Raw genomic sequence first — 24,333 nt, 5'->3', positions numbered from 1 at the left:
GCTGGGAGCATAGGCGCCGATTCCACGGATCCTCTGGGGCTCAAGCACCCACTGGAAAAAAAAAAAAAGGAAGTGCTCCACGCCCACAGGGCTGGATTAATCTTTTGTGGGTCCTGCGTGCCCAGACCATGGCCCCGCCCCCTGCCCTGCCCCGAGGACCTGCCCCCACTCAACCTCTTCCCCTGGAGGCTCCGCCTGCCGCTTGCATTGGGGTCAGGGGGTGGAGAGTGTTGTACTAATAAAATAAAAACCAGCAGGATCTTAAAGGGAAAAAGGCAAAATACCACGTTTATTGTGAATACAGAAAGAATCATAGTAAGCAGTTAGTTACAGCTGTAACATTCCATTCAATCTCTTATTTATTCACACATTCATTCATACACACACACACACGGGTTCTGCAAGGTTGTTATCATAGTAAGCAGTTAGTTATAGCTATAACATTCCATTCAATCTCATATTTATTCACACACTCATTCATACACACACACACAGAGGTTCTGCAAGGTTGTCATCATAGTTACCAGCCTTAGAGTTGTTCATGCCAAGCCACTGGCCAGGTGGCCTGGACATGAGGAGGGAGCAGGGCCTTGTCAGATGCTCATCTGATGCTCCTGGAAGTTGGTTTGCAGAATCAGACCTCGAAGTTCTCACTTTTTAGAGTCTATTTTTATAGGAATTTCTTCCTATGCTAGTCTATGGGAATTGCTTCATCATGCTGTTGCTGAATCAATCAGCAGATAGCACATTCCTGACGGCTCCGTGCTGCTAGATGTTATCTTGTTCTTTGGTTCTCCCATTCTTGAGGCTGTTGGGTGGATTCCAGTCTGCCCTCCGGGGGCGTGGGGGGCTCCTCTGGTTATTTCCACTTGACGCCTTCTTGACGTCCTTCAGCCGATGGACACTGGATTCTTAGGCTGGCACCTCCCTGATCATTCAGTTATTATCCACACCAAGCATCCATCCTCTATCTCTATTTTAATCACAATTGTTAATACAACAAAAGGGCGGGGAGTCTCTGGGTGCTGTTTCTGTTGTTAGAGTATTGCTTTGAGTCTCTCTCTCTGTGAATTGCTTTGAGAACAGACTCTGTCTTAGAATGTACTAACACAATTAGCAGCTTGCAAGTTTCACACACAGAGGGAGAGAAACAGTACCAAAAACCAAGAGACCTCTTAATTAGTAATACCCTGGAATTTAAACTATGGGGAATCAAACTCATTTGTGATTTTAATACAGAACTTCTTTCATATGATCCAACAAAGGAGCACCCACCAGCAAAAACAAAGGTCATCGCCTGGGTAGACAGAATGGTGCTAGCAGAGCTTGAGCTAGTGTGATAAAAATAGCAGGGTGGACGTTGGAAGTCGAGTGGGGACTTGGGCTAGCCATCCCACTTCAGGCTGTCAAGCCCACCCCACCCCCAGGTCTAAACTGCCACCCAAGACACAATGTCCACACTGCTGTTTTTAGCATGCTAATGCAACAAGTGTGTCTACCAGGGCTGGGAAGCTCACTCCCAGCTGCAGTGTAGACTTAGCCCTAAGGGTATGTCTGCACTACAGTCTGAGGTGTGGCCGCGGTATGAGACCCAAGCTACTTGTATCTGCACTAACACAGCTAAAAAGAGCAGTGTAGCTGCAGGGCTATGGGATTCAGGGTGGGCTATCAATGCACATGTGTACCCAGGGTCCCCAGACTGACTGTCTAGTCCACATTGAAGTTTGTGCTGCCATGTCTACACTGCTATTTTAGCCATGCTAGGACTATCCTTGCTGCAATCATGCCTTGGACTGCATTGTAAACATTCCCTTAGGAAGTTCCATGAGGTTCAGCTCTGAGCTCTGGAGGGTCGGGCCTACCCTGGCAAAATTTAAGATCCGTGATTTACGATCACTGCAGCTTCACCAGTGGTGGCAGCAGTGCAGACTCAGCATATTCAAGGCTCAAGTGCTTTAACCAGCCTCCGAGTAGTTATGAGGTGGTCTGAATATCCAAGCCCTGCTACCCCCAGTGAAGGTGCATCAGTGGTGAAAGAGAGGTTCTAAACTGGCCAGGGTGGCTGCATGTGAGCCATCACCCCATCCAGGGGGAAGGGTTCTCTGTCTCATGCAAAAGCCAGGGGCACAGCCCCAAGATCGCATGCATCTCAGGAAGTCTGTGCAGCAGGGCAGCTTTGCTATAATTTGGGCTCTTACCACTGAGTGCTTGTTGACTAGCCACACCTGTGTCAGCAAATTTGGAGGAGATGATGATATGTAGAGCAGTCACACTACAGCCCGTATCCTCAAAAAGCAGCATTTGCAGGATCTGGGGAAGGATGATGCCATTTGGGCTCCTCCTTTGTGTATCTGTCACCCCCTCAATACAAAGGAGCACATGTGCATGGAACGGACAATAATATGTCTATTGACTGAACTTGCTGCTGGGATGTAACAATGAAATGGGAGCCCAAGGGTTAATTGCCCTCACTGTTAAAAGTGTGCCTTATTTCTATTCAATTTGTTTAGGGTCAGCTTCCAACCATTGAATCTAGTTATGCCATTTCCTGCTAGATTACAGAGCTGTCTAGTATCAGCAATCTCTTCTCCCTGTAGCCTGTGGTCATGTCACCTCTTAACCTTCTCTTGGAGAAACTAGATTGAGATTTTAGTCTCACTGTAAGGCAGGTTTTGGAGATCTGGAATTATTCTTGTGGGTCTTTTTACTGATCCCTTTCCAATTTGTCAACATCCTTTTTGAAGCAAGGACCACAGAACTGGAGACAGTAGTGCAGTAAAAGTTTCTCTAATACCACCACCCTACCCCAACTTGTTATATACCCTTGTATGCATTCAAGGATCATGTTCTCACTCTTAGCCACAGTACGGCCCTGGGAGCTCCTGTTCAACAGATTACCTACCATGACCCCTAAATCCTTGTCAGAGTAACTGCTTGTAAATGTAGTCCCTCATTTTTTAATTGTGACCTCAATTCTGTGTTCCTAGATGGAGGACCTTGCATTTGGCTGAATTATGTTGTTCAAATGAGCCTATCTTAACAAGTGATCCAGGTTGGTCTACATAACTGACCTGTCCCCGTCATTTACCCTGTACCAGTTGTGTGTGTCATCTGCAAATTTTACCAGCAGGGATTTCATATTTTCTTCCAGATAATTGATAATTATCTGGAATAGCATTGGGCTTAGAAGAGATCCATGGAGGTACCTCACAAGATGATGATTCTTTATTTAAAATTAGTTTTTAAGATTTATCAGTTAACCAGTTTTTAATCCATTTCATATGTGCTACATCGATTTTTGTATAGTGCTTTTTTTAAAAAAAAATCAGACCATACAGAAATAAGGCAAATACGTACAGAAGCCTAGGTATATTATCATCAACATAGTTACCTTTGTCAGCCAAACTTGTAATCCCATCAAAACACAGTATCAAGGTGGTTTGACAAGACTTTTTTCCTCCCCCACATAGCACTATGTTGGTTGGCCTTAATTATGCTACCATCTTCTAATTATTTAGTGATGGCTTAGACTAACTGGTGTATAATTATCTGAGTTGTCCCATTTACTCTTTTTAAATATTGGCACAATATTAACTTTTTTCCAGTCCTTTCAAATTTCCCTAGTATTCCAAAATTTATCAAAAATCAATATTAATGATTCAGTGAGCACCTCTGCCAATTCTTTCAATACTCTTGGGTGCAAGTTGGCTGTTCCTGCCAATTTAAAAATGTTTAATATTCAAATAATATCCACGGGTCCTACAAATGCCTATCACAACATGTGGTGTACTTCATCCATTGCACTAAATGCCCCAATAACTATGTGGGTGAAGTGAGACAATCACTATATTATTGAATTAATTCACACAGGAAAATGATAAAAGACAAAAACACCACATCACCTGTGGGTGAACATTTTTCACAAAGTGATCTCTCCATTTCTGACCTCTCGGTCCTCATCCTAAAAGGAAAACAGCAAAACACCTTCAAAAGATGAGCCTGGGAGCTGAAATTCATAATTTTGCTAGACACTAAAAATCATGGACTGGATTTATGGCTTATTACAACAATCTATAACCCACTAACAACCCCCCAACAGCTGCCTTCTCCCCTTTTTCCCCCCCAGAAGGTGTTAACAAGGCACTTCAACTTGAATGGTCCCTTGAAATATGTTGTTTACTTATGCGAAACAATCTGTTCCACTTGTATTTAGACGTGACATTCCGAGTACGTCTCCCATCCCGGTCCTAAAGAAGAGCTCTGTGTAAGCTCAAAAGCTTGTCTCTCTCACTAACAAAAATTGGTCCACTAAAGATATTACCTCATCCACCTTGTCTGTCTAATATTCAAACTGACAGGTATTTCCAAGGAGTGTTTCAAAAATTCAGTTAATAATGTTTAAGAATGTTATTAAATAAGCATTTTCTAGTGATCTCTTAAGATATTAGAGCCAGTTATTTTTGAGGTTCCATGGATCATCACAGCCCCACTCTCATGAGCAGGTCTTAATCACATCAGCCAGCTAGCTAGGTATGAAAATAGAGATGAAACAGAAATGCATGAAGAACCAGAATGGATTCAGTTGTCAATTTATGCAGGGTTGGGGCTGAAGACCCCTAAAGGGGTGCATCTACACAGGGATATTAGTAACAGGGCCCCTTCCCAGGAACAGCGAGTAGCGTGTTCTCTCCTTTGAACCTGCAATGGTTGAAGCCATGCTGACCTTTTCAGGGTCACACATTTTCCCTACAATTGGGCTCTGTGAAGGAGCGCCTGCCCCACACTGGACTCAAAGGGGTTAAGAGAGCCCTTGGGTGGCTTCTCCCGAGAGGGGCTGCAAGGAGCAGCCAATCAGGGCTGGGCTGGCCTCGCCCATATAAAAAAGGGCTGCAGAGCAGAGCAGCTTCAGTCACTCCCTGGAGCTTGAGGAGGGAAGACCAGCTGCCTTGCAGGCTGAAGGCAGCAAACACCATGGACAGAGCAGTGCTGCAGGCAGAGACCCAGGGGGCTAAAGACAGCTCCTGGAGGGCTGCAGGCTGAGGCCCTGAGGCAAGGGCAAAGAGGGTGCTGGGGCCTCAGGGAAGTGGCCCAGGGAGATATACTGAGGAGTCGGAGGGGAAGCAGCAAGTGGTGGCCACGCACAGGGTCCCTGGGCAGGCCTGGATCTCTCTCCTCCCTCACCACTGAGGAAGTGGCCAGACATTGGGCTGCAGTTGCCACTGAGGGCAGTGGCTGGACCATTGGACTGCAGTACATTCCTCCAGAACGGGGGGAGCACAGAGTGCAACAAAGCTGGAGGGCTGTGTCATGAAGAGGATGTCACGGTCCTTGGAGGGACGTGGTTCCAGGAATGGAGGAGGTGACGGGCAGAGCACCACCAGGGCAAGGCACACTGGTTACCAGAGCTTATTCCCATATTGGCCGTGAGGAGGCGCTGGAGTGGTGAGTGGATCCCGTTACAAGCTCTCAGTGTTTGTCAGGCTCTTACAGGTATTCGTTTTTACCTCCAACTCATGGTCCCGGCATTGTGGCCACCAGGCTTAAGATGGACATGAAGCCATGGCTCCCTTTAAAAGAAGCCTACACTCAATGAGATGGAGAGGTAGCAATTAAGAAATGCATTGCTGGGCACTGACTTTGTCTCTCCTATAAATGGGTTAAATGCACTATATTTACAGCATTCTGAGCCCTCATCAGCTTGGGGTGGCAGATGAAAAGAACCAGGGAGTGAGAGAGAGAGAAACAAACTTGGGACTGGAAATTGAATCCCGTGTCTCTTGCATCCCAGTATCACCACTGAACCAGCCGCAGAAAGGACTATGTTTTTGAGTCAGTTTCACACTGTACATGATTTGTTGCCATATTCCTTTATAAGCTTAACGTGTGTGTGTGTGTGCACATGTGTCACTCAAGTCACCTTTGTTGTTTTCTGCCTCAGCTGAAATTCTTGGTGTTTGCTAAGCCAGGAATCCACCAGACAAATTAATAGATCACCAGAAAAGCGAAGTACAAGATTATCAGAGTCCTGAGAGGTAAAAATTTATTTATATCTGATCAGCATGTTATGATATGGTCACACCTGCTCATACAGCTGACATTCTCATAGCCAAAGAGGGATTTTTTTTGTCCTTTTTAAAATACATTTTTTTCCAGCAGGAAGGAACTTTGTTTTTTTGGTTTAAACCCCAAACATTTTCATAGTAAGCAGGAATTAAAAACAATGGCTTTTTTCAACACATTAGAACAGGGCTGGTCAGCACTGGATCTCATAGTGCTTTAAATTCAGCTTTCACGTTTCCGCTCACCCCCTTTTTTCTATACACTTTTTTCACAGAAAAACACAAACAAAACCCAGAAGGGAAATGAAGAGGTAGCCATAACTACAACCATTGCACTGTTCTACCGATTATGCAAGATGCCTCAGTGTACTCCAAAGAGTTCCATTTTTCTGTTACCTATTACTGTGTACAATATTATTTGTTAAAACGTTAACTTAACACTAAAAATGACACTTGGTAAGTGCTACTGTTAAGAGATATAGTCCAGGGCCACGGAATGTATGGTGCAGCTTATACTGCTTTGCCTAGCTGAAGTTGTTTAAAATTAGAGCGCTTCACACATCAGAAACATACAAAATGGCAACACTTTCTAGGAAAAAACTGAATTCCCATCTTTCTAGCTTGAAGGCAGTCCATGGCTTACTTAGGGCCCAGATTCTGTATTCTTTACATGCTCTGAACTTCCATCACCTTCAAGGAGGATTTTAGATGTAGAAAGAATGCATGGCTTGGCTCTACAATCTTTGGGCCAAATTCTGCAGTCCTTAGTCCAGCAAAGCTTCCAATGAATGTAAAGAAAGTTCTGCTGGAGAAAGGAGTTGCAGAAGTTGCTCTTCCTCTTCCCACCTTTTTATTTTGTTAGTTCAAAAATCAGTTCTGACCCAGGAAGACAAGTCTCCAGAAACAGCAACGATCTATAATTTTAAATTAATACTGAAATACAGTAATAACATATATGCACTAACTAAAACCCAAACTGCACTGGGAGCAGAAACACAATTTTGCTACTTGATGTTTCCATGGTAACCACAGTGGACATTTAGTACTACCTTACCCTTCCACATCAAACAAAAATACATCAACGATGAAGGGTTAAAATCATGGAATCGTGAAAAATCAACTTTATTTTGTCACACTTAAACAAAAAGAGTCACCTGTTAGTCTCTGTAAAGAAACATCTCTTTTGGTATCTGTATCTAAATTACTGAAAAATGTCTTGGTTGTTGCAAAGATTTGATAAAAATATCCAAGGAAGAAATAAGTAAAATAAATCCAAGTGTGACCAGCCCTTTGCAAAATCACTTTTAGTAACTAACTACAAGTGTTTCCATTCACTCTGACCATACACAACAAAACGCAGATACACAACAGGGAGAGGGAAAATTCAGAGAGACTAACGTTAACAATATGTCATCAAGAAAACTAAATTTCGTTGTACAAAATAAACACCTTTTTGTTATAAGTTTAAAGGAAATCAACTCACTTTAACACAACAGATGTTCAATGTATAATTGTTTTATTACCCAATGGTAAAATAAAAAGTTTAACTGTAAAATGCATAGACTCCTTACTTTTAAAGATTTTTCTCTGTATCACAGCCATGTAGCCTACATTTGTACACAATAAAAATAAGACAATTCAGAAATGTTAATAATGTGTGCAGACCTTGCAACTCAAGTACAGGTGGTTTTTTTTTTTAATTTTGCTTTTCCAACTGTTTTAAAAACAATTAAATGTAAAAATTAACACACATGCAATTTTGCAAAATACCACATTTTCTTTCATATGGCTGCATTATTTCCAAACAGTACAGTACCTTCATTCGTACAGTTACTTTATTCCATCTGATTTTGTTATATCAGCACAAAATAGTTCAGGCCAACTACCAAAAAACCAAACCCCAAACCTTAACCCCCAAACAGTTTTGCAATTTGGAAATCCCAGATTTAAGTAGCTTTGGTCCCAAGGTAAATTTTATGCCAAGGTAAAGTGGACCAGTCTAATACCTGCCACACACAGTATTCGGTATTTTTATTGTTTTCTACAAACAGATGTAAAGGTTCACAGCACTTGTGGCAATGAGGGGAGGGAAAAAACAAAAAAAAGACAGTTCGCTCCATCTTTTTGTGAATAATGAATACCACCCCAACAGTAGTTATATTTTAGATGCAGTAAGTTGCACCTTATTTCTGATGACTTCTAGAAGAGAAAGATTTATTTATTTATTTTAACTGAGAAACACAAATAAAAGCCTGGCTTTTTAAATATGACTAAAGCAGCTTAAAAAAACCCTCTTTCAAGACAAATCATGACTGAAAGAGTTGGTCGAACGGTTTGTAAGTTACAAGAGGACCTATACGGAAAGGATAGTCACAAAAGGGAAAAAAAACAGCGGTTCCATAATTTGTGAATGGTACAATGTTAATCTTTTATGGGATCCAAAAAGCAGCAACTCTGAACTACTAAGGCTATATTGTTTGTTCACAAAGTGGTTATTAACCAATTTAAAAAGATGTACGATCTAAAACATGGAACCAACATTTGCAATTTTTAAAAAATTCTCTTTAGTTCTCCCTCATGTTCTAAAGTAGTAGAGAAATTAACAGTTCCACAATCTGTATAATTAAATGTCCTGCAGATATTTTCACCCTGCATTGTTTTAGATATTCCCCCACAATACTGCTCCTTACACCATCAATTCAAAGTTGTATTAATTATACTGCAACTTGGCAGGTACTTTTACCATTAAATTAATTTTCTACTAGATGCATTTTTCTCTCCAGAGAAAACTGTTCTAAACAGAAACCCCCTGGGTAGCTTGCAGCAAAGTGTCCACTACTGCTATGATCACAAACCAGGTGCAGGTAACTGAACTATCACTCAAAGGAGTTGCATATTTTACAAGATAGCCTGCTAATCTCCAAACAGTCTAGACCAGCAGGGTATTTAATTACCATATTTCCTATATATTACCTATATTTTATATGTTTTTTCCCTTAATAAAAAAAATCCTTTTAACACTCCTGTTTTATTCTCCTTCATAAACTAGCATCTAAGTCCACGATGGGATGGTACTTCTACTCAGAATTCCTAACAGCAGTGTCTTTCCAATGTCACCTAATTCAACCATGCACGACACACTCTCTTCACATCTTCCAGTGCAGATAGGAGAGAACCAATCTAATGTGACTTAATCTCCCCATTGAAACTACAATCAGTGCCTTAAAACAAAAATATTTTGCAATATTAAAAAAAAGGGAACAGGTTGAATAATAAACAAACGAACTGGGTAAATCATATGCCCATCTCAGCACACTACTGCTCACTCCTACTATTTCATTAGGCAGCATGTGAGTACTTAGTGTGTCACGCTAGGTCACTGGAAACAACATACTGCATTAGAAAAGCAATATACTCTTTGCATGCAGTATCAGGTTCATAATGAACAGTAGTTTGATGCATGCTACTGTTGTGCAACTTGCTTAGTCACAATCTTCCCTTTCTATATCAACCCCTTCAACTTATTTTGTTTTGAATTGGGAACGTTGGAATGTGGGTAACAACCACATAGTTCCAACCAAATCATATGTTAGTAAGACAAATAAAAACAGTCTGCCACTTGCACTCTGCAGATCATTTCCAGTACACTCTTGTTCAGACCTGGCCTGCTATTTACGGCCACATTTATGATGGTTGGTATTGAACTTCCCTCCTGAAATATGGCAGATGAAATGCATTGCTTACTTCAGTTATAGTTTAACAAGAATGGATTGAAGCGTAAAGGAAAATTCTCATGTTCCAAACTGGCCTCCCTGTGCAGTATTTTGTTTGATTTTGTTCTTACACTACAATTCAGCTCACTGTGTAGGGGGGGTGTGGGTGTTAGTTATCAGGAAGTTTGAGTTTGAAAACTGCAGCTTATACTGAACACTAAGCTAAACGTTAACACTGTCTTCTGCATTTCACCTGTAGTGGTATCGTAATAGTCCATGAGGTATTTCAGTTGATCTTCTATAATGCATCATTTTGTTATCAGCCACGAAAATTCACATCTTTCCCTTTTTTTGGTTTTCCCCCAAAAGCAAAAGGAAAAATATGAAGCTATGTTTTGTATTTTTATTCTGTACATTACTTATCAAAACTGGTTCTCATGAGCTTAAGGAAAAACAGGGAATCTATACCACAAACTCAACATATACAACTACTGTTGGCTTACTTTGCTCTCAGTAAAGTTACAATCCATGAAAGATAATACACCATAGTAACTCTAAGTTCTGACTACATGTTCTGTACTTATAAAGAGTAATGGTATTCTAGGAATAGTTCTTTTTTATCTCTGTAATCACATGAACATGATGCCAACTAAACCTGTCAGAAGTGAGAACCCACAGCGCTGACTTCCCATCAAAAGATTTGTAAGCCAGACATAGGAAAATCTGTTTTGTGCCAGGCTGCCTTTTAATTCTTCTTTTAGTCAGACTGACACTTTCAGCATGGTGGCAGGTTAATACTGCTCTCTGTATAGTTATTCCTTCCCCCCCCACCCCCCCCAACAAATAGGTTGAACATTTTCCTATAGCTTTAGGCCAGCACTTATACCCACTTTTTTTAAAAGACACCAGCTTCCTAATATTCTTCCTAAGCAAAATATTGATGATTTGGCATTGATTTGCTTAAACCCTGCCACAAATGTATTTAGTGCTGTTGCAACAAATGGAAAAAAGGTCTCTAAGCTATAACACCGTCATATTGGCTAAAGTTTGGTATCCAACACAGAAGGGCAGCAGGAAGAGTTAATGCCTCTTAAAATTCCAAGTTGCTATAGATAAAGCTTGCTTTTTCCTGTAAGGTATATACCTTTCCTTCACTGTATTTTCATCTTTAAAAGTGCATTTTGCAAAAAGACAATCATCAATTTATGGAACACATTTTAAACACAAAAGGGAACTAATCAAGTTATGTGACTTTTTAAAGTTCCCTCACAAGAAGGAATACACTGGAACATGGAACTCAATGGTAATGGGCTGATTTATCAGGTGCACATCATTTTTAAACACATTAGGATACTGAAACACCTTTCTGAGCGCTGTTTTCTCCCAAAAAACATTGCCGACACTGGCTGTCACTTGGGTGTTGTCCTTAGGAATGGTGTGTCTAATACAACAATGGCTGATCAAGGAGCAGTTAAGATACAGTAACCAGCTCTGCAGAATGTTTAACTGATCCCAGCAGTAAAACTTGAGTTTTTGCAAATGAAGGATCTCTAACCACACAACTTGTAGTGCAGACTACTGGAGAAACAAAATTGATGAATTTTCTGAGCTTTAACTACAATGCCGAGAAATACCTGCGGTGTTAGAACTTTTTTGTTGCAGACTTTTTTCTACAGTGGTTGTACAATTGCACCTCTTGTGCAAATGCTGAATTTGCTTAAGAGTGTGGGGGGTATCCACCTTTTAAAAATATGGACAGTTCTTAAAATACATCAGGTCACGATATTACTGATCCTCACTTTTAGTGGAGTTTAAAATCTCCCCTAAGAGGGGTTAAAATCCATCCAGCATTTTCCTTTATTCTTGTATATTCACATTTGCACACAAACATGATGCAGATTTGCAAGAGCCTGGCTTCTCAAAGTGTCCTCAGGTCCCTTTCAACTTCTAAAATAGGCAATGATAAAAATACTGAAGGATGCAGTACCACATAACGCCCGACAAAAATGCAAGGGACTGTATGACAATTAGCCACAAGTTGTTGAGGGTCATCTCTCGGGAAATAGCCTTTGCTTGACCCTGAAGAGGAGGAAAAGCTCCTAGAAGACAAGAAATAGCATTGTTAATCCTTCTGCAATAGGAGCTATAGTTTACGAGTGCACTATTCTTTAGCAGCATTGCCTGTGCTGACAGTGACGGGGGTTGCAAGGAATTCGTTGGTTGTCTGCCTTAGGGTGGTAATTTTTCAGAATATAATTTCCTACAGTACAATTTCTGTCTTTACAGAGTGGGAAAAAATGTTAAATTAGTGTTCCTTCCATAGTGGTAAAAACAAATACAATTAGGTGGCCCAACATGGATTTTCCTAGCTGTTATTTGTCAAAATGCTTTCCCCCAACCTGATCATTATCTCAAACACATCTCTTTAAGTCTTTGAATTTAAGACTTTGCTTTAGTTTCACTCAGTGTGAACGTTCTCCAGCCAGAGTGGCTGCGAAGTGTCATCTCACGTGACAATCATGCATTTGGCATCCTGTGTCTGCCCACATCTCAGCCAGAATCTCACTCACTGAGTTGGGCTTGTGCTGCAAACAAGAGTTGCAAATATGCCTATGGCCACTAGAGGCTACGATGACCAGATGTCCTGATTTTAGGGACAGTCCCGATATTTGGAAATTTTTCCTATATAGGCACCTATTACTCCCGATATTTCACACTTTCTATCTGATCACCCTACTAGAGGCTGCTATGGAGCCTGAATTCAGGCCAGCAAGTGGTCTGCTGGTCTTTCCTCTGGCTACTCCCAGTGCTGGATCTGAGTAGGGACAGAACATCAGCAGGTGTTGGCTGACCAGTAGGGACAGAAGATGAGAGGACTCAGTACTACCCTCAGGTTCTTCCAACCAGACACTCAGAGACACCTCAGACCCCAGGCCTCCCAGTGAGACCCTAGCCAGATCTCTTGCTCTCCCAGACAGCATCTGTCCACCTATCCCAGATACCGCCACACCAAACTATAACTCAGCAATCCTAGACTCCAGACTGCAGCCTATCCCAGAACCCCTAGACTCCAGTCCCACTTGCCCACCCTATGCATGCCTAAAGCCTTATAACTGCCAAGTTTTGCACAGCTGTGTGTCCTACCCCTGCCACAACTTGGGGCAGGATAAAGTTGACCATAAACTGAACTTTATGGTCATATGCAAAGTATTTGCAAATATGCAAGTTACTACATTAAATAATTTGCATAAAATGTCAAAGCTGCACAAAACTTGGCAGTTGTGAAGCAGTTTTTTCCATTTTTCATGTGCAAAGCTGGTATTAAAAACCCTCCTCATGATACTACAAATTAGAAGTGCTTGCAGGGGCATTATGGGAGCACCACTAAGTTTCCTCTACCATCCATCCACTTCTTTTAGACGAAAGTCATACCAGTACAACTTTACCTTTGCACATTAGAATTTACAAACAGCATAGATTTAGACATAGCAGTGAGTTTATACATACATATTATTGCTTCCACATTTGTTATCTCTGGTGAACTGCACCCATAGAAATGTTTAAGAAAAAAAACAGTGTAGACAAGGCTTTTCTCTCTCTCCCTACGAACACATTACGTCGTATATAAACTTTGACAAATTACCTCCCACCAGCCAGGAGAGAATCTCTCTTTCTCTCTCAGAAGACAGCCTCTCCACCCCATTTATTCACCAACAACTCAGACTTGGTTACGCACACACAATTCACCCTTTGCACATCTATCTATCCCGTCACTACTGCATTCGCTCATTCTTATTCATCCCCACCCAAATAATCAATTCTCTCTCCTGCCCCAGTTCTCAGCAAAGTCTTTTTAAAAGTGCTCCAGGGTTATATGATAGAGAGTTTCTCCAGTCTAATTTGGGAGTTCTTGATATCTAGTCAGCAAAAAGGAAAGTTTTGCAAAAAAGTGAGTGCTTTCAATTATTTTTAAGATTAATTTCACCTGCTCTCTCCAAATAAAAACATTCTAACAGAGAGCAGATATTGTAGATTGTTTGTCTCTTTATTTTTAAAAACTTTTTGAATTATATTACTGCAGTTAAAAACAAAACTACATACAAACCCCAAACTAAGTTTTTTTTTTAAACAAACACTGATCATTCACTGGGCTACTATGTTTTTAATACTGCACAGTAACTTGCTTCTGAGTAAAGTTACTGCATGCCACAATTCAGTCTGGGGAAAGCTTTACAAGCTGAGACATGAATCACTAAAATAGTATTTATGAAGTAAGTGAAAGTGATGAAACAACTGTAGTGGTTGCAGCAGGCACAGTGATATATAATGTGGCAGCAAAACAAAAAAAAAGCAAGTGCTTCACCAAAGCGCTGACATTCCCTTCACATTTAGCCTGAGGACCTACTGGCAGTATTGTCACTGAATTGAGAGCAGCTCTTCTGCAATAAGATATCACAGGGTAAAATTATAGGAGCAAATCCTCCACTTGTGTTAACTGTCATAACTAAACTAAGCTAATTTAGACGAGCTAAGGGTCTGCTCCAGGGTGTATTAATTTATGACTACTTCCATTGACAATATACTAAGCATCAATTAAACTATAATCTAGCTCTTAGAAAAACAGATGTTTACATACATGAATGTACCTAGAACTAGTAGTTTTTGAGCAAGGAATTAGGAGGTTTTCATTTTGCTGCTTGGAATTCTTAGCTAATCAAATCATTTAGGTTTTTCACTGCCACAATTTTAAAGCACTGTCTATATAGCTGGTTTTAGAACACCAGCATGAGCCCTGCTACCCTGAGTCTGTTAACCTGGGCTGGGAGACTCGCTCCCCTTCACTACAAAATGCTGTGCAGACATCCCTAAGGCCCCAATCTTGCAATGTACTTCACCCACATGGGGCTCCAATGAAGTCAGAGACTTTGTAATTGTGCAAGGTCTGCCCACATGCAACACATTACAGGATCTGACCCAATAAAGATGTTTTTGGATATAAAGACCCATTGTATTTGAGTATTTTGATGAGTGAGATGAGTCTGATATGGCAAAAGGCTAGTTATTCTTCTCAAAGTGAGGTGCACATGACATATTGTAGTTGGATGTTGAGATTTTATTAATATTTCAAGCACCCACCATATTCACAAATTATAATAATATCTCTAAAGTTTTATGAAATGATCAACCATTAGTATTAACAATGAATAATCCAATCTCTTTTTACCATTGAGACACTTTGGAATGTTGAACTTAACCGAGTGGGCTGACTGGATGACTGTTTTAGGCAACTGCATAAGAAATTTAATAAAGAAGCTTTGTTTTCCTATAAAAAGGCAAATAGTTTGCGGTATTTCAAACCCAGTCACTCTAATCAGGTAACATCACCGTCTAATAAATTTCCTTTCCTACATATAAACGTCTAAATGAAAAACTCAATGTTTTTCACTCATCCAGTTTTGTAAAGGAAAAACCAAAAAGCCCCCCAAAATAAAAACTAACAAAACTGTTGTTTTTTTCTTATGGTTAATTTATCTTTTCTCTATATGGTACAAAACCACAGGGCTATTAGAGGACAGCTGGTAAACTTCAATGTTGGTCAAATGCAAAAGGATAAAAACCTTGAGGAAATGTATCCCCAGCTTTATTTTCAAAGAAGAGTGCATATAAAAATGAAATTACAAAATGTGTGATACTTGCCAGTGTCCCTTCAGCAATATACCAGCGTCCCATAATTTGTTTAGAACTCTGTGATCTGTCTTCGTTTAGGACACTTTATTGTATGCTGTGTTGTATTTACAATATTCCTTCATGTTTTGAGGGAGTGTGTGGGGTCTGGTGCTTGGACTAGGACTCCTGAGTTCTATGACACTGATTTGCTGTGAATCCTTGGGAAAGTCACAACCTCTTTGTGCTTCAGTTTAATAGGCACAGTGATCCAATATGGCATTTTCTGACTCACTGTCCATCTAGTTCATTATCCTGTCCCTAACAGTAGACAGTTACCGGATACATCAGAGGAAGGTGTACGAACCAACAGTGGACAGATGTGGTTTAATCTGTCCCCCAGAGAAGCCTCATCTTAATCCCTATTCATTAAAAATTTTAAGCTCTGAAGCATGAAGTTTTATATCACTTCCAAAACTTGTAAGCATTAACTCTTAGTATTTTTGGTATACATATAAAGATCCAGTCGCTCTTTGAATCTTGAGCTAAATTCTTGCTCTTAGTGACATCTTAGGGCAATGAGTTCCACAGTCTAAGTATATGGTGAGTGAAAATGGGATTTTCTTTCAACAGCTTTGCATTTGTCACCTTTTGATTTCACCTCTGCTCTGAGGCAGGAAGAACAGAAGCTCCTGATCTCTCCTCTGTATATGATTCATTATTTTATATACTTTCCCCAGACAAAACATGGATAACAAATGTCTATTTCATGATGGTGTTATGACTAGTAATTAAATGTTCTTAAAATTATTCTGAGATCCTTGCATGAAAGCCAGTATGGAAATGCAAACCATTATTAAGTGTTCTCTTAGGGGAGACAACATGCTACCTGTTTTGTAAAAATGTGACAAGAGATCCTCTTTTTCAATGAATCGTTGATATAGCCAATCAGTGAGGGCTTCAGGTTGTGCAGGTACATCTTTAATTGGAAAAATCCTACCAAAAGAAAGAACAGAACAATGTGACTGGATCTATTAAAGTCATTCTACATGTAAGAAAGCCCCCCACTTTTCCCTCAAAAATACACGAGAACAGAATAAAACTATTAAATTGGTCTGTGTTCCCTCTCATTTACAGCTCAAATAATACTTAACCTTCAAAACAGTGGAATATTTCAGATCACCGGTCAAATGAATGCTAAGGACATAGGAATCATCAGTACCTAGCAACTGCAGACCATCATCAAGGCTGCACAGAGCCCACACACCTCTGCAGTGTACAAAGGCTTTAATAAAAAAAAAGTGTAGTGTGATATGCATGCCTATTTTTCCTATAAAAATGATCCATGGACAATAGAATTGGTGGATAAAAAAAACAAAAACTCACCCACCCCAACACCATACACTCTGAGAAGATTCTTCTACCCTCTTTGGGAAGGAAATTCTTTGGGATTTGAGGATTTGTGAAGGATGTAGTTAGCATTAATAGCTCTTCTGTGTCTCAGAACAAATCACCCTTTATGCCCAACAATGAAGCTGCTCTATCTGTCTGGAATTTATAAAGCAGGTTACACAAATGCTAAATCTTCAGTGTATAAGCATACTGAAATATTGCTACAAGATTTTAACAAGCAACAATATAAGCTAAATCTGATTAATATTTATATATAAATAAAATAGCTCACTGTATAAAGAGATCTAAAGATGAGCCTATCACATGACAGCAGGGATAGATAGAGGGGAGGGCAAGAAGATATTACCCAGTGATACCATTAAAACCATTTGTTTTGTTTTATGATATAAGCCAAATCCTGCCCACCTGAGCAGGGTTAGATAGTTGCATATGTGGGTGTGCTTTAGAATATCCATACCTGCACCCAGAAATGAAGGACAATTTTAAGATTATAGTAGGCTAGCCATTTAAAAAGCACTGCTTTTTACAATTTTTTTTTGTGGGGGAGAGGGGCAAAATCAGAGAACTTTATGGCACAACTGTTTACAAAGTTAAAGTTGTGCTGGAAATGGCCCAACTTGATTATCATACACATTGTAAGGAGAGTGATCACTTTAGATAAGCTATTACCAGCAGGAGAGTGGGGTGGGAGGAGGTATTGTTTCATGGTCTCTGTGTATATAATGTCTTCTGCAGTTTCCACAGTATGCATCCGATGAAGTGAGCGGTAGCTCACGAAAGCTTATGCTCAAATAAATTGGTTAGTCTCTAAGGTGCCACAAGTACTCCTTTTCTTTTTGCGCAAGTTAACCAGTGATTCTTATGATAATTATGGGACACCACATGCAACAATTCTACATAAAGCAATAAAGTTGGATTTTTTACCAGACTGTTATACCAGTATTGAAAGCAATATAATCTGATTTCCCAAACTGCCACAAACGATCTAACTATTTTAAGCCAGAATGCCGGCAGTATATTCAGAAACATCAATTAAAATTTAAAACTATTTCCATATAGCCTACATTGTTTACTCCTCGGGAGGCACACTTCTTGCCTTCTGAACTTTCAGGATGCCAAGGTAAGTGGATTGGTAGTTTTCTTTATATTTTCTAAGGGAGTGACAATTACAATGTCTTTGTAACCTTGTTACAGGGTTTCAAGCTTGGCCTCCCGATTTTGGTACTTTTGTCAGAATATCGAGGTTGGATTCTAGATGTTCCAGTAATTTTTTTTAACATTTAACTACAGAAGTGGGTCCACAGAACCAATCTCATGTCAAAGTGTCAAAATGAGGTGGCTTATTATGAGGTGGCTTATTATGAAGCGCTTCTTAGAAACATTTTCCCCAATGTATGAAGAGGATCACTAACTTTTAAACTATGGCCTAAAGGGCAGTGAAGCTCCATAGTGAATGCATATTTCCCCATAAATCTGGCCTCTTATCTAACTAATTTGCTCATTAAACATCTTGCGAATAAAAAAAAGCCACCCTTTTCACTATACCAATTACCATCCCCATTATATCACTTTCCATTTCTCAGAGAGCATGTTTTAGCCTCAGCAAGCCTGGGGAAAAAAAGAAAAGAAAGGTCAGGGAACAAATGCTCTCCACTCTCATTACTGGACTCTCTAATATAAGTGCCTTTCGGCTTCTCTTATATAAGACTGCTTCGTGTGCCTTGGTCTCCCAAATAAATGCAAGAGACAACTGTATCTATGTGGCCTGAAAAAGGCAGTCTGAAGTGAAATTATTTTTTATAATAGATTGTGTTTTCTGCTGCACCTTCCATTTGTCGTTCTCACGCTTTGCTATGCATTTATTTTCTTCAGTGGACTTTTCACTGCTATTTAAACATGGAATTCATTAGGCTGAAAAGGATTTGAGATAACAGAACAACCTAAGGCTAATTGTGTAATGTTTTAAACAACATAGCCCTCTGGGGAAGGTTGGAAGGTGTCCTAATAGCATTATGAAATGCTAGGCAACGAATCTTTAAAAATGACCTTTTTTCATTCTTGTATTTTCTCTTGTTCCTTTGCTATGTCACTCATGCCTCTCTCTCTCCTCAATTCTCCCTGCTTAATAGCTCCTCATTGTCACAAAACCAACATGAAGTTTCCCAGACCCTGAATGCACTGCTGCTGCATTTTGTTCCTCTCATTATTCCAAACCACTTTTTTTGGATGCTACATTTCCATATCTGAGACATTCTAAACTGAAGCTATTAGTAGCAGTGTATCCCTTCTGTCCCCTTTCCTAATAGCCATAACAGTCTCTCTTGCAACGTCTCCTCATAATATCAAAACACTAGTGAGTATCTCTAACAAAACACTGCCAAACAGACACTCCTCTCTGCTGTCTCAGTGGTATCAGGTTGATAAGGATTTCTTTGGTTTCCTTCTTTCCCACAGTGCCAAAACTCCAGTGAACTGAAATCTACACTATCCAACCTGATAGGAAATGAAGTATAGTACATTCTCAGCAACTTGTTTTAGAATCTACCAGCTGCAACATTTAATTCTCTTTAGTACTTAGTTAAATGAATTTTACCAAGTAATTATAGCACAAACAAAAGTCAATATATTTAGAAAAAGCACTGCATGTCAATCAGCCAGCATATATTTAAATTGCTTCATAATTCTTCATGGGTTTTCTCTTCACAACTGCTATTAATGCAAATCTGATATCATCTAGTTTGTTAACTATCAGGTATAGAAGGCTCAAAAGAAATAGTTTGCTCTGATAAAACTATTGATGCTGTTCTATTGAGAGCAGACTCAGATAAAGTGTTAAAAAAAATAATCAGAAACACCCAGAGGTGGCTACATTTCAGTAGTACCTTATGCTTACACAGTACAGCAGCACAGTCTTCTAATTCAAGCACAGGGCTGGGAGTCAGGAGATCTAAGTTCTAGTCTCAGTTCTTCCACAGACTATATTTGACCTTGGGCAAGTCACGTTAGGGCCTGCTATTTCTCTACTTCAACCAGAGGAGGCGGTGTTCAGTACTTCTGAAAATAAGGTCTTTAACCTCTCTGTGTATCTGTTTCTCATCCTGTAAAACTGGGATAATATTTACCCTGGCTAACAGGTAATTGCAGGATTAATGTTTGCAATGTACCCAGAGATCCTCAGATGAACTATGCTATACAACTGTAATATTAAAGACTGCTCTTAGATGATTTAAAATGGTATTATGATATTATATGAGAATCAAAAAGTGAGACATGAAACTAATCATTAAGATCACAGACAGAAAAAGTAAAAAGCATTAACAGTGGAAGTTATATATTAAATTGTTCCCACGATAATAAAACTATGTTTTTTGTAACACAAGAGTTTTTAAAATAGGATTTTTAACCTGACATGGCTTCCATTGTCAGTCAGCAGCAGGTGTGAGCAATTCTGCTGTAATATAACAAAATCACCAAGGTAGAAGAACAGTATGAGAAGACTCCCTTTAGCTTCAAGTGCTAAAGTCCTAGATTTTGGGTGTAATAAAGCTTTTCTGTGAGGGAGCAACAGGAAGCATTAAGGTTATGCCTACACTACAGAGACTATACTGGGACAGCTCCTTAGCATAGATGCAACTTACACTGATAGAATGAATGTTTCTGTGTCAGAATGCCATCTCCCTGAACTAAATTACGTGTGTTGATGGAAGCTCTTTTCTGTTCACACAGCTGCATCTACACTGGGAGTTTTGTCAGCATAGCTACGTTGATTGTGGGGGTGTTTTTTTTCCACAGCCATGTAACTTGTCCACGTAGACTAGACCTAACTCTCTTACTAGATTATCCTTCTGTGGTGCTACAGGGGAGAGTAATTTAAGCCAGTCTACAGAACAAATAAAAATATAAGAAAGTAAGTTGCAGTATGGTTGTCTGCTGTTCTGATTACAACAGTTCCATTTTACAGTTAAATGGAACATTATCTGGGTCCTTGAATAATGTTAAGGACTTGGACAATGCAAATGCAGCCCCGGTGTAACTACATCCCATTACATAATTCTACTTTTAGTGTAGGGAAGTCCTTTAGAGAGACCTGGGATGAAATCCTTGTCCTACTGAAGTCAACACCAAAATACCCATTGACTTCAGTAGGGCCAGAATTTTACCCCTGCTTACAACATGGTTAAATTTATTTGGAGTTTGTCTGTCTGCTGTGCTCTACCTGTGCCTCTACATTTTAAGACCACTCACTCCAGACAATATTTCTAAGGAAGGTGTTTTCTCTTTGAAAAAACATGGTATCACTATTAAAAGTATAATAAAAGCTACCCGGAAAAAGAAAATACAACTGACCCCCGTATTTGCAGAAATATTAAGAAAGCTAAAATGGATCAATAAGCATGAAATTAGTTATTCAAACAGTTTCCAGTAAAGCTGGCGGGACAAGGTGAGTGAGGTAATATTTTTATTAGACCAACTTCTGTTGATGAAAGAGACAAGCTTTCAAGCTTACACAGAGCTCTCTTCAAGCTGGTAGGTTCTCTGCTATATTTGCATAAGACTATATTTTGCAGATGAAAACGGAGATCTGGAAAATATGTAGGCACTAATAACCTAGGCTTACAAGAACATTTTATGGAAAAGAAGTTACTTAAGGTATTGTTAATGAGCCTAGCTGAAAAGTCTGAATACAGACTGCAGGTCTAACCTACATTAAAAAGAGAAGGCCATTAGTAAGAAGCCTTATGTTTAAGTATTGCTCTCACTGGCATGGTTTCCCTGGTCAACATTGACAGAGATGCCCTCTATCTTAAACCATTTTACATGCCCCTTTCTTGGCTATGGCCCTATTAACCTGCTCTATTTGACACCTAATGACAAATATGACAGCATCACCTGGCTCTCCCCCAAAGTGAATATTAAATGATTGTTCCATTAGGGTGTATGGGAGTCAGAGTTCAATACTCATCATAGCAAAGTACAACAGACATGGCAAAATTAGTTGATTGGCACACTTTGCCACAATGAATTTTGAAATCTGTTCACCACATCCACACTAACAGGACTATTTAATACCATCTTAGGGACGAGAAGGGTTGTGGCAGCTCGCGTCTAACCCAATACCAAATTCAGCTATTTCTCAAATGTAGGTACCTTCCTAGTCCATTAGCACTGTTCTATAAAGCAGTCGAGCTTTAACTGATTCTGGCTAACAAACTTTCAGGACAATAGCGGACAGGGCACCTTTTTCTTCAGAGAAAACTTTCTAAACCATACCTCCAGGAAAGTTTCAAAGTAATACACTCCCAGCTCAAGAAAAACAGCTGTAAGAGTGATAGGAATCAGTACTGATAGGATATACATGAATGCCTGCAAGGTGTGTAATGAAAGTTTTATCAGCATGAGTTTGGGGTTGTGGCCGCACCATTCGTAAATTATGCAGGTCATTCCAATGAATGCTGATAAAAAAATTTACACCACAGAACCATATATTCTGTATATGCCACATATTGTCAATGTGTTTTAGTCGGTTTTAAAAACATTTGAGGTTTTTTTATGCCTCTGCTATAAAACCTCTGCTTTATTACTAGAACCCTGTGAAAATTTTTTAAATAATTTTCATGTGCTATTTTTGGGGAATTTTGAATTGTTTTGTTTTCCAATTTTATCCACACGGAATAACTATTTTATCCCCCAGGGGGTGTGGGGGGTTGCAGAGCAAGCCCACCCCGCAGTGGCAGATCCTGTCCTGCAGGATGGGTCTGGCTCCCTGCTCTGGGCATTACAATCTGGTGCACAGGGTGGCAGCACCACTAGGTTTGGCTTGGCCACCCCTCCACCGTGATGATGCAGAGGTGGCTGAGCCAAATTTGAGTGAGGGGCCATGTGCTAGGTTGCAATGCCATTCACTTAAATTTCCCCACTCATCCCATCACCATGACAGCGAAGTGGCTAGCCCAAACCTGAGCAGTTCTGCGACCACATATGCTAGGATGCAACACCCAGAGCAGGGAGTCAGGCCCAGGCCGGCAGGACAGGAGCCACTGCTGCAGGGTGAATTTTATTGTTTTTAGTTTTATTTTGTGTTTCATACTTATGAAAAACATGGGGCTCTACTTATTACCATGAGTCCAATTGTAGAGGACTCAGAAAGAGCCATAAACATCTCTAAAATAAGGTTAAACCAATTTTTCTATACTAAAAAGGTCAAAACTTTAAATCTCCCTTTTCCAATGGTATAAAACGTTCCATTTCTACCTATGCAGGGTTGAGAGACACCAGATCTCAAACCCATCACTGGCACAGAACTAAATACTGCCAATTCTTGGCTTGGAGTGAACGTAGTTTGGGGAGCAGAGCGGGACAATTCTATACTTGAAGGGGAAGAAAAGAAGGAAAAACCATCTCTGTAACAGGCTGACTTAAAAATAATGGCAACTTTATGAAGCTGTTTTGAGATTTGTAATCTAGGATGGGTAAAATGAATTAGTGAGCAAGGGTAAGGTGAAGTGGTCAAAGATGCTTGATAAATGCATCATAGGTTTTGCAAATTATCACAAGGATGCAAAATTTATTGCATGTTGAGCACCATCACATTATATTGATACATAGTTAATAATCATTCCACACATACCCAACCTTGCATGATGGTTAATATTAGTTCTCTCTACACACGAATTACTAGACCTACCCCTCCTACCTACATAGGATTTACAATTCTGTTTATTCCACTCAGCACTTTTCAGGAGCCTTTGCTATAATCTTCCTGCATCCACAATGCCGAGTGTACGTTTTTCTGCATTGTATCAGTGCCAGTCACAATAAAAAGGTAACTAATGTCCCTCACTTTATTTAAGCTATGATTTTCTTATAGCTGCCATTTCTGAAGAAAAAGGATCTTTGGCCCGAAGCAATGATTATAGATTATTTGTTAGTCAAATAAAATGTGTACACTAGGCAGTGATTGTCCAATCAAGCCATGAAAAACAAAGCAAAACAGAACTGTAGGCAGCATGGCAGGGGGTTAGGTCAGACTTCAGTTAAATTCAGATGTAGTACACAGATCAAAGTAGAACGGTATAGAAAGAAATCAGCTCTAGGTATAAGCGGTATGGGGGCAGTGATTGTCTTGTGTGAGATGTCTAGAACAATAGGGCCCCAACCATGATTGGGGCTCTAAGACCCTATTTTCATTCTCTTTTTTTAAGTTGGTCTCAGGATATGAGCACTCAACACATAAGCCACGAGCAAAGAGAGTGATGATTCTTATGTTTCTTAGGCAATACATTTTTTAAAAGACAACATGCTTTGCTGGCTCAAATTTGAAAGGGGCTCAGTTTTCAAAGAGAAAAATCAACTTTCATGTGTTCGATAACACATTCCTTTGCTGAATGTCCTGCACAGCCTGGTTATTGAGGGGATCAACTACAGAGACCCAGGCATACCTCACTATTAATTTCTACTTCAAGACATTCTTTATCACCACCCTC

The 24,333-nt window shown here is 39.8% G+C and overlaps 1 protein-coding gene across 6 annotated transcripts in view; it reads right to left on the bottom strand.

Moving 5' to 3' along the window:
- Positions 1 to 261: 261 nt before the first annotated feature.
- The window catches only part of LPGAT1 (lysophosphatidylglycerol acyltransferase 1), a 172,332-nt gene continuing 148,260 nt past the window's right edge, over positions 262 to 24,333 (bottom strand). For 4 of the 6 annotated variants that reach the window (XM_048843116.2, XM_048843117.2, XM_048843119.2 and 1 more), the window contains 2 exons: positions 16,326 to 16,432; positions 7,559 to 11,871 (listed from right to left, as the gene is read on the bottom strand). In XM_048843116.2, the coding sequence (XP_048699073.2) occupies positions 11,720 to 11,871; positions 16,326 to 16,432 (259 nt within the window). In that variant the 3' untranslated portion in view covers positions 7,559 to 11,719. Of the gene's footprint in view, positions 3,962 to 7,558; positions 11,872 to 16,325; positions 16,433 to 24,333 lie in introns of those variants that run through there. The other 2 variants (XM_048843120.2, XR_007355673.2) reach the window with 2 other exon arrangements.

The sequence above is a fragment of the Caretta caretta genome, chromosome 3 (genome assembly GCF_965140235.1).
Source record: "Caretta caretta isolate rCarCar2 chromosome 3, rCarCar1.hap1, whole genome shotgun sequence".
In the NCBI taxonomy this organism is placed as follows: Eukaryota; Metazoa; Chordata; order Testudines; family Cheloniidae; genus Caretta; species Caretta caretta.
Note: the sequence above shows the minus strand (reverse complement) of the source record. Positions and strands in the feature narration are given on the sequence as shown.